This window comes from Phallusia mammillata, chromosome 3 (assembly GCF_965637545.1).
Source record: "Phallusia mammillata chromosome 3, kaPhaMamm4.hap1.1, whole genome shotgun sequence".
NCBI lineage: Eukaryota > Metazoa > Chordata > Ascidiacea > Phlebobranchia > Ascidiidae > Phallusia > Phallusia mammillata.
In genome coordinates, this window is record NC_137254.1 from 29124500 (window position 1) to 29135420 (window position 10921).

A 10921-nucleotide genomic window follows, 5' to 3' on the forward strand; every position below is an offset into this window, starting at 1 on the left:
AATGGATGCGAGATAACTATTTTTACGACAACAAGAAAATTAATTGTTTTTTGGTTTGCGTATACAATGTCAAGAATTTTTTACCTGAAACATCTTGCTAATAAAATGTAATTTTTTTTGAAAAAATCTACGGCTTTACAATATAAATAATTACCGTAAAGTACCAAAAAGTTCGGTTTGATTGAAACATACCAATACTTTGCTAGTATCCGACAAACCGAAATTCCAATCTGAAAATTGTGACACTGCTGGTTGTTAAGAACGGTAAGCTAATTCAGTGTGGTCCAACTTTATTTTGTTGCGGGCCATTCAAAATCGTTAACTTACTACACGGGCCAAGGTTTAAATGTTTGCTGGAAAGACTTTTTTTCTAGGTCAAACTCTAGGGTAACTTTACATCTTTTTTATCAAAAGATCAGTTTATTTTTATATTTTATAGTTTTACTGAGTAGAAGCTGTCAAAAACATTTTAAACACAGTTTCCACTCTAGCGCAAAAATGCCTCTGAACGGTTTATAGAAGCAGAACCCTTTATTACATAACAATGCCTTGTCATGCGTCACAATATGAGATTTAGCAGTATTTAGTATGTGGTAATCCTCACATTTTGAAAAGATTGAATTATTGAAAACAAAACTTATAGTTGTCATTAAAATGTTGGGACTTTCGCGGGCCAACAAAATAATCTCGAGGGCCAAAATTGGCCCGCGGGCCTGCAGTTGGACCACGCTGAGCTAATTCATAAGTAATGCTGGAAATAAAGCATTAGCTTTGTTTTTTCAGCACTATATATGAAATGTAAGATTTTCTTGAATTTTCAGATTAAAACCCCTTTAAACGTTTTGTTATGTGGGTAAGATTTCGAGGATTTTTAAAACATAGAGTAGAGATGTCAGTTTAAAAAATTTCCATAAAAACGTCAATTGTCACTGTTCAAGCAAACTGCCTGTAAACCCAATTAGTTTTTTAAATGACAAAGCTATTTAAAGTTTGATTTAATTTGTGCTTCAGAACTTGGACAATATGTTTAATGTGCCCTTAAAACATTAACATTGTTCTTATCAATACATAGGAACAGGTTTTATTTGCGAAACAGGGTTTTGTACTAACTTTTGACTGTAAAATTTTGTGAAACAACAAAAATGGATCCAAAAATAATTAAAAAGACCCAAGACACTCTTGGCAAGATCATTAAAAAGCCTCCGTTGACTGAAAAACTATTAAGCAAGCCACCATTCAGGTTTCTACATGATATTGTAACAGAGGTTATTAAGACCACTGGATTTTGCAAAGGCCTGTATACAGCCAGTGAAATGGATTCGAAAAATGTCACAGCGAAAGATGACAAATTGCTTTTTCTTCAAAAACTCATCGACTGTGTTTCATTTGCTAGTGGAAGTACAATCTCTGCACGGCCTTCTAAAATAATTGCCGGCCATGAACCTGACAAAACTAATGAGCTTTTGCAGGTTATTGCAAGGTGTATTAAAAAAAATATCTCCTCTGCGGAGGCTATTGAAAAGGTCAACAAGGGTAAAACAACAAAAAGTTCCAAGCCAAAAGACAAATCTGAATCCAAGCAAGAATCTGGCTCTAAAGAAGATAATAAGGAGTCTGAAAAGAAAAGTAGACATGATCGTGGTGGGGAACCTTCTGAGAGAAAACGTGAAGCAAGTGCTGACAAACGACGTCGATCTTCCGACAGACGTAAAGAATCAGAATTAGAGCAAAGGAATGCTGGGGAAAAACACGAAGAGCGAGAAGAACGTAAGAGAAACAGAAGCAGGAAGCGCCATGAAGAAAGACCAGAGGAAGACACTAGTTCACCAAGCGTTCAACAGGAAGATGCTGAAATGGATGCAGGTGTACAACCTGATGGAAGAGAAGCTAGCGATGGCGCTGAACAAAGTGCTCCCAGTAGATCATTGCGACCAGCTTCAGCTAAAGGTCAACGCAGAAGGCCACCTGGTGGTCGCAGTGCAATTCCAGATGGTCAAGCTGATTCTCCTGAAGAGCCACCAGCGGCACCAAGAAAACTGGTTAGACCACCAAGTGCCAGGCCGGCAGCACCAAGGGTTAGGCAAAAGCGTGATCCAGCGGAGGAAGAAATCGCACGGATTGATAGTGGTGGGCAGCAGAGGACTGCTCCAGTGATTATTGACAATGGTTTGAATCAGATGGACTCAGATGATGACGATGAACAGTTTGTAGTTGAAGAAGATGACAACACAACCTTGCAATTTGAGCAACCGATGGAATCTCAAAGAAACGGAGAGAACGAAGAAGACGATGGTGAGCATGGTGGCCTTGTTCGCAAAATTCTTGAAACTAAGAAAGAACTTGAACATTCTGGAGGAAAGCATGCAGGACAAAAACACACTGAAATTCAACGTAGCAACGTCGCCACAGCCCAGCAGCAAAAGGAGAGACAGCTTGTAGTTAAGGAAATTGATCGCTTGCGTGACTCTGTGCAGAAACTCTGTCAAAGTGCTACTCCACTAGCAAAAATTATTGACTACATACAAGAAGATATGGATGCCATGCAAACTGAATTACAGTTATGGCAAAAAGAAAACAAAGAACATGCATTAAGACTCAAAGAGGAGGAAAGTGTAACCACAAGGGGAATGGAACCACTTAAGCTTGAACTTGAAGCAGCAGAACAGGAGATAATATCATACAAAAATCAAACAGCTGCAACAAAAGCCAACATAATTCGAAATCAGGACAAAATCAACAAAATGATAATGGCTGTAGCAACTAGGTCTTAAATCTTGGTGTATTTTTCATTTGAGAGGACACTTGAAAATAAGTTTCATTCTTGCTTTGTTTTACTGGCAATTGCCGTTATTTAATGTTATTATTCATATCTGTAAGTTTATTAAATAAAGCTAAAACCTATCAAGAACTTTTTTTAACCCAAAATTGAAGCAAATTTGTTAGTTATCTTGATTTATATTTGAGCTGGTAAATAAAGCACTCAAACCCCTGTCATATTGTTTTTGCACTGTGAAGCTTTTATAAGTCAAGACGGCGGTAAATATTCTTCTTTATGGTTTATGTGTATTTGTTATACAATAACCTGGTTCTTTATTTTAACCACCGTCTTGACTTATAAAAGCTTCACAGTGCACACCAAAAATTGTTGTTTTTTATTCATTTACTATGTATGTAAATTTGTGTAAATAAGAAGATGTTAGATTTTATTTGTGAAAATAAACGCTTCAGTGAATGGAATGGTTTATTTGGTCAAGGATTTTGTGCTAATGCAGTGGCTCCCAACCTTTATTCCTCCTTAATAGACTACACAGTAGATGGTAAACTGTACAAAGATCATTTTAGACTGGGTCATGTATCAACTTTACAGGTTCTATTCCCAGAGCTTAAGTGTTTATTTACAAAAACATGACATAAAAAAGAGAAGCAATTTATCCAATGAAGTTTTAAGATTCCTCCCTGGTTGGGAACCACTGTAATAATGTATAACAAGAGTAAGTGGATGTAAGTTGTATGAAAAAATGCCTTATAATATCTTATAACCAACGTGAAAGTTTTATAATATCTTATAACCAAACCATTTGTTTTTAATTTTAGGACGGACTACTAGAAACGAAGTATTTCGGTTTTTAACTGGGTACCGGGTATGCCATAAAAAAAGTTGCACGTATGTGTCTGCATTAGGCAACAAATGATATTTTCCATGTTGTGTAACTTATTCAGTTGAAATAGGCGATTTGCTTGATAGTTTTTGTACAAATATTTGATTTTTTACAAAAACTTGATCCTGGCGTCTTTGAAACAAAAACGTCGCACATAGCGGACATTTAGGTAATTAGCGGGAAAGTTGCGCTGTGTATGTAGTATCTATGCGCTGTCTTCTGTAAAATTCTCTTGGAAGTTTGGGTTTTTTAAGCTACTCGGTCGCTGGTTGTGACAAAAATGAAGGTAAGTTCACCAATAAAACTGATTACATTTGTTAATGTTTGTCTACCTATTTACTTTTGAAACGTTTATGGACTAAATTGTCTTATTTTGCGTCTTTTATTTTGTTATTTGACCCTCAATCAAATATGAGCATTTTTATATGCATCATTCTAATGTACCTGAGATCAACAATAACTTACATATCCATGTAGATGTAAACACAGCTTTATTTCCACTGGCAACTTTGGATTTATGTATGTGTAATAAGAAAATTTTAACATTAAAGACTGTAAATATTAAATAAGAGAGGATTTTTTTGTCAATATTTAGGAATAGAAAACCATATGCTACAATAAACCTGCTTCAAACTTTATGTTAAATTTTTGGAAAGCCTGGAAAATTTCAGAAGCATTTTTGGAATCAAATACATGGATTTACAATCAATCCAATTCATGGTATTATATGCTCATTGTACAAGGCAATTTATATATATATTATGTATGTAATGTTTTTACCATAGTTTTTATTATATGCAAGCTCAAATTTTGACTGCTAAAGGTTGTAGTTTGGTCTTTTAAAATTTATAAGAGTTGCATTGTTTTGCTTTTCAAACTGCATTTACTGATAGTATTATGTTTTATCAATCGCACACCTAAAATTTGCTTGCACTTGACATATTGTACATTTCAACTGTGCACTTTAGCCAATATTGGAAAATTGAATGTCAATCAAACAACAAATGGGATGCAATTGATAATGTATAAATTCGAATTCTAAACAAGTTTATTCAGTGAAAAATGAAACAGGTAATTATCACACCGTTTTTGGATTGATTAGAAGCAATTTATTCTAACATTTTTGTCTTACCAAGGCTAATAACAGCTTTGTTTCACATAATGTACTTTGGAAAAATAGTCATGGTAAGTATTTGACACATCCAAAAGTGTTATGGGTGTCAAGCATAATGCTTTGGAATTTGATTCGAGGTTGCTCATATTTTAAAGATTACTTTGCACAACAACTTTGGTAAGTTACTATTACAACCTTGTGCTGCAAGGAATGAATTAGCCTACAGCAGGTAAGAAAAGGCAAATGATGAAGTATTAGTAGAGAATGTGGTGGAAGAAGAAAATTTTGTTGGGAAGAAAACAGTTTTGTAGCTGCTTCGTTTTTTGCAATTGAGTTTTTGGAGAAAGTTGAAACCACTTTGTAAAAAAAGTATAACAAATGTTTTGTATTGATCATGCCCTGAAAAAATGAAAAAGGTAAGTGTATGTTTGACAAACCGGAATACAACCAGGAATAGGAAATAATGGGCTGCTGGCGCCATCTTATGATACCAACTCCCCAAGGAATTCTAGACGTAGCAACAAAGGGTGTTGGATTTTTCTTTCTGCATTCTCCACTTATATTGTAGTATATGTAGTGTTTTATAATGTGCCGGTTACCATCGTGTGTCGTCTGTTGCATGGACCGTTGTGTGCATGGTTATTCTACCTAGCGTGTGCTGATGGTGTGCTGCGTATTGCAGGGGTGTCAAACTCGTTGAGTTCAGGGGCCACATTGTAGTTTGGAAATTATGCCGAGGGCCGCATGTGATTTTTTATCCAGTTTAAACAACCTTTTCGCTACGATCCTTATTACACCAACAGCCGCCAATTACCTACTGGATATATGTATATATATATATACCATTTATTGACGCCACAAAATCCCTGATTAATCTCTAACATGATAAACAGATTGAGCTGCACAGTGTGAAGATCAGTTTTAACTGTTTATTACGTCATAATCTATAGTGTGACGCTTTTGGTACCTGTTTTTTCGCATTGTTTGCACACAATAGGCCTACAAAAGTCTGACGCATATGGCTGCTAGGCTGGTAATACTATTTCCAGTAACACAAAATCTGTTTAGAGCAGTTGATTTTTAATTACATAGCCGCTACATATATTTTAATTAACAAGTTCACGGCCGCACAAAACCTCTCCGCGGTCGCATGTGACCTTAAGGCCCTATTCATACCACATGAATTTTTATGTATTAATTAAATGTCTGTTTGAATACCAGCTTTCACTTCGAAAATTGAGAAAAAAATATTATAATTAGATAAAAATCTGACAAAATACTACAATTGTTGTTAAGTGTTCGTGGGCCGCATGCGGGCCGCGAGTTTGACACCCCTGGCGTATTGGACAGCAACATAATAAATCTGGTATAATCCCGCAAAGCGTGAGTGAGACGCTACATTTGGCGACGAGGATCTGTTTTACGTTTGGGTTGATTGTGCATCTTCCGGAAGGAAATCCTGACCTCGTGGGAATGTCAAACAGTGATGTCGGTGCACTGAAACCATTTGATGTTCAAGACGGTGCACATGGTTTATCTCAACGCTGGAAACGTTGGAAACGAGCTTTCAATATATTCTTGGTGGGAAAGGGAATCACGAGTAGCGTTCAGAAAAAGGCACTGTTGCTACATACTGCAGGTATGAATGTGCAGGAAATTTACTATACACTAGTAAACGAGGAAGATGACAACAAGACCTATGATGAAACTTTAACTGTTTTAAATGAGTATTTTATATCAAAGTGCAACATACCTTTTGAAAGACATTTGTTTCGTCAATTGCATCAAACAAATGACGAATCAGTTGATCAGTTTGTATGTCGATTAAGGCAAAGTGCAGCTACTTGCAATTTCGGAAATGAAGCAGATGACCAAATTCGTGATCAAGTAATTGATAAATGTCACTCAAATGCACTACGAAGAAAGTTTCTGGAAAAGGATACACTTACCCTTAAAGATGTGTTGTCAATGTCCAAAGCATTTGAAGCTGTGAATTCCCAAGCAAAAGTGATGGAGGGAAGCCAGGCAGTCAACTACATTGAAAAGTCTGGAAAACGTCAGGTTGCTTCGACATCAAGAAAAGAGGGAAAAACCTGTTTTGCTTGTGGCCAAAAGGGACATTTTAAGAAAGATATGATATGTCCAGCTAGAAGAAAAGCTTGTGCTAAATGTGGTAGAGTGGGACACTTCAAATTAAAGTGTTGGTCCAATGGTTTCAAGCCATCAAAATATAATGGTGAAGAGGGACATCGTCCATTGGGAAGGCGATCGAATAATAACACTGTTCAAAATGGAATAGAGAATGAAGATGGTGATGGATTTGTTTTCGGTCTGAAACCTTTAACAGAGTTTTATACAGTGACACTGGTAATTGGTGGTGTTACATTGCCAAATATTTTGGTTGATTCAGGGGCATCAGCAAATATTGTTGACAAGGATACATGGGAATGGCTGAAGAAGCAGAAACCAGAAAGTCTGCAAAGACCCTGTATGCATATGGAAGTAAAGGGCCTCTTGCTACCTTGGGCACTTTTACAGCTCAGGTGAAGTCTAAAGACAGTCTTCATGAGTGCAAGGCAGATTTCATTGTTACAGAAAGAAAAGGTCACACCTTGTTGGGAAAGATCAAAACGATAACTTTAGTAATAGATCAAAACCATCAACAGCATGTCTTAAACTGACGATCACTGTTTGCCTTTTGAACTTTAATACAGTAAAACCGAAAGACTGTAAATCCTTGGTTTAAACAGAATCAGTCGGTTTTAAATGAAGGAATATATATTTCGCCTATGTGGCATCATCAGTTCCTGTAACCGAAATACAATACGATATAAAAATGATTGCTGAAACAAACACGATAAAATAAATAAAAGCAGTAAAACACTAAAACAAGATTTTGCTGTTTCAAACTGTCAACGCTGTCTGAGCCAACCTCAAACACAAACAGAACAAGCGAAAACTCCGGGCACTGAATCAAGGGAGAAAAAAATGAAAATACAGATAAGAAAAGTAGGGCAGGCACGCGCATGCAGGGATAAACCAACGGTGGTGGGTACCGATGGAATTTCTAACGTATACGAGGCAGGACCATTTCTTGAATATTGATTGTAACGTCCAATATTTTCTGCCATTTGGCCTCGCACAAGTCTAAATTTTCTTTATTAGGTCTTTCAACAAAAGTAATGTAGAAACATGTAGCGATGTCGGGTTTCTGTTTTAAAATATCAGTGTGGTTGCTGGCGTAATGCCGTAATAGAGCTGCTTTGTCATTTTTTTCCTTGAAGTTGAAAGTTTTCCACACCGCTCTGTGTCCGCGCCACCGTACAGCAAATGGGTTCTTTGTTTGGCCAACATAACAAGCATTGCATTTTATGCATTTAGCCACATAAATACCGTAGTCGCGGCAACAAAGGGTTTGTTTGAGACGCATTTCTCCAGCGGGTGTATAAATTGTGGTAGTATTGGGCACCATTGATTTATAGTTGCCGTAATGCCCACAAAGGCCGCAGTGTTGACATGGATGGGATCTGCCTGCTGTGCTTGATTTACGCTCTTCACACGCAATGCGCCTGTAGTTTGTCAGTAATCCTCCCAGTGTAGCTGGCCGTTTGTAAACCACGCAAACATTGGGTTGCAGGTTCCTTTCTTTTCCTGAAATCTGTAGCGACTTAGGAAAAGCCGTTGGCCAGACAAGTCTTGTGGTGTTGTTCTTTTTTGACTTTTTTGACTCTGTTGCCGTTGTGCTGTCCCAGGTCCAGGTTTTGGCAACTTTAAGGTTGTGCATTACTAGATTTTTTGGAAAATGCGATCGCAAACATTTCTGCTGCAGTCTTTCCAGGCTGGTATTATAGCGCTCGTCATTTTCGTTAAGTCTCCGCAATCGCCTTGCCTCCCCAACAACAATGGACTTAAATATGCTGAGTGGGTGGTGTGATGTTCCGTGTAAAAAAAGGCGATTGATTGCAGTTGGCTTAACGAAATCAGTCAAAATAAAACCGAAAGGATTTTGGGGAAAACATACATGCAGCACGTCCAGAAATTCCACCTGATCATCTTTCTTTGCAGTGCAGAGGCTGCGAAACGTCAGTTGAAGATTGTATATCTCCAGTCCCGTAGTCAGTGCCGCCTGTATCTGTCTATTTGAAGCAGGTATTGGACGCTACAATCAATATTCAAGAAATGGTCCTGCCTCGTATACGTTAGAAATTCCATCGGTACCCACCACCGTTGGTTTATCCCTGCATGCGCGTGCCTGCCCTACTTTTCTTATCTGTATTTTCATTTTTTTCTCCCTTGATTCAGTGCCCGGAGTTTTCGCTTGTTCTGTTTGTGTTTGAGGTTGGTTTAGACAGCGTTGACAGTTTGAAACAGCAAAATCTTGTTTTAGTGTTTTACTGCTTTTATTTATTTTATCGTGTTTGTTTCAGCAATCATTTTTATATCGTATTGTATTTCGGTTACAGGAACTGATGATGCCACATAGGCGAAATATATATTCCTTCATTTAAAACCGACTGATTCTGTTTAAACCAAGGATTTACAGTCTTTCGGTTTTACAGTATTGTTGGGAAAGCGTACTGCAGAAGTGTTAGGATTACTACACTTGGGGCCAAGTTGTGTGAACTCTGTGTATGATGATGTTTTGTCCAGATATCCAAAACTGTTTTCTGGAATTGGTCTGTTGAAAGACTACAAGTTGAAGTTGCACATCAATGATAAAGTTCAACCTGTGGCACAGCCTGTGAGAAGAATTCCATTTCAGCTGAGAGAAAAAGTGGAATTAAAACTTGAAGAGCTGTTGAAGGAGGGGATAATCGAAGAAGCACCTGAAGGGCCTACTGGTTGGATTTCTCCATTGGTGGTTATTCCTAAACCTGATGGTGACATTAGAGTGTGTGTGGATATGCGACAGGCTAATACAGCTATCGTGAGGGAAAGACATCCAATACCCACAGTGGAAGAGTTGCTTTATGAGCTTAACGGAAGTACTGTTTTCAGTAAATTGGACTTAAAGTGGGGATTTCATCAAATTTTACTTGATGAACACAGCAGGCATATCACTACATTTAATACACACAAGGGATTGTACAGGTATACTAGACTAATGTTTGGTCTAAACTCTGCCCCAGAGAAATACCAGAAGATTATATGGGATGTTTTGAAAGGATGTCAAGGAACTGCAAACATTGCAGATGATGTGATTATACATGGGCGTACAAGGAAAGAGCATGATCAGAGGTTGTTTGCTGTGTTGGATAAAATGTCTCAGTGTGGTCTGACACTGAATGCTAAAAAGTGCAAATTTCGTATGGCTAAACTTACCTTTTTTGGACATGATTTGAGCAAGCAAGGGATTAATCCAAGTGAAGAGAAAATAGCAGCAATCAAGAATGCTCAACCTCCCAAAACTGCCAGTGAAGCAAGATCTTTTATGGGATTGGTGCAGTATTCTGCAAGGTTTATTCCCAATTTATCTTCAATTGCAAGACCCATTTTGGATTTAACAAAGAAAACTGTCAAGTTTACATGGGGCAAGGCCCAGGACATTGCATTTGTAAGACTGAAGGATTTAATTGTGAAAGCAGATACACTTGCCTATTTTCGTAATGACTGCACAACAAGAGTAATTGCAGATGCTTCTCCATATGGATTGGGTGCAGTTCTGACTCAGTGGCAATGTGGTCAATGGAGAGTTATATCTTATGCATCAAGGAGTCTTACTGATGTTGAATAAAGATACAGCCAAACAGAACGAGAGGCATTGCCTCTAGTTTGGGCTTGTGAGAGGTTTAATTTGTACCTGTTTGGAAAGAAGTTTGAATTAGAGACTGACCATAAACCATCTAAACCTCCAGCACGTATTGAACGTTGGGTGCTGAGACTGCAAGGGTATGATTTTCAAGTTGTTTACAGACCAGGCAAAACTAATATTGCCGATGCATTGTCAAGACTTAATTTAGCATGCTGTATTGACAACAGTGTTTCTGAGGACTTCATTGGTCAAGTTGTGGAATACAGTACACCTGTTGCTATGTCATCAAAAGAAGTGGAAAGAGAATCTGAAAATGATGAAGAACTAAGAATGGTCAGACATTGTGTGAAAACAGGTGATTGGTCAAAATGTGTGAATCCAAGCTACCTACATGTG

The 10921-nt window shown here is 37.7% G+C and overlaps 2 protein-coding genes across 2 annotated transcripts; both read left to right on the forward strand.

Annotated features, from left to right (window-relative positions):
- Nucleotides 1-295: 295 nt before the first annotated feature.
- On the forward strand, nt 296-3237 carry LOC145218388 (TRAF3-interacting protein 1-like). The gene has a single exon (XM_080085788.1). It carries the CDS (start codon nt 1143-1145, stop codon nt 2769-2771), a length of 1629 nt encoding a protein of 542 aa, XP_079941914.1. The 5' UTR covers nt 296-1142; the 3' UTR covers nt 2772-3237.
- Nucleotides 3238-3842: 605 nt separating this feature from the next.
- Nucleotides 3843-9283, forward strand: LOC145218685 (uncharacterized). Its single transcript, XM_080086093.1, has 2 exons — nt 3843-3945; nt 4255-9283. The coding sequence occupies exon 2, from the start codon at nt 6247-6249 to the stop codon at nt 7318-7320; it is 1074 nt and encodes a 357-aa protein (XP_079942219.1). The 5' UTR covers nt 3843-3945; nt 4255-6246; the 3' UTR covers nt 7321-9283.
- The last annotated feature ends 1638 nt before the right edge of the window (nt 9284-10921 follow it).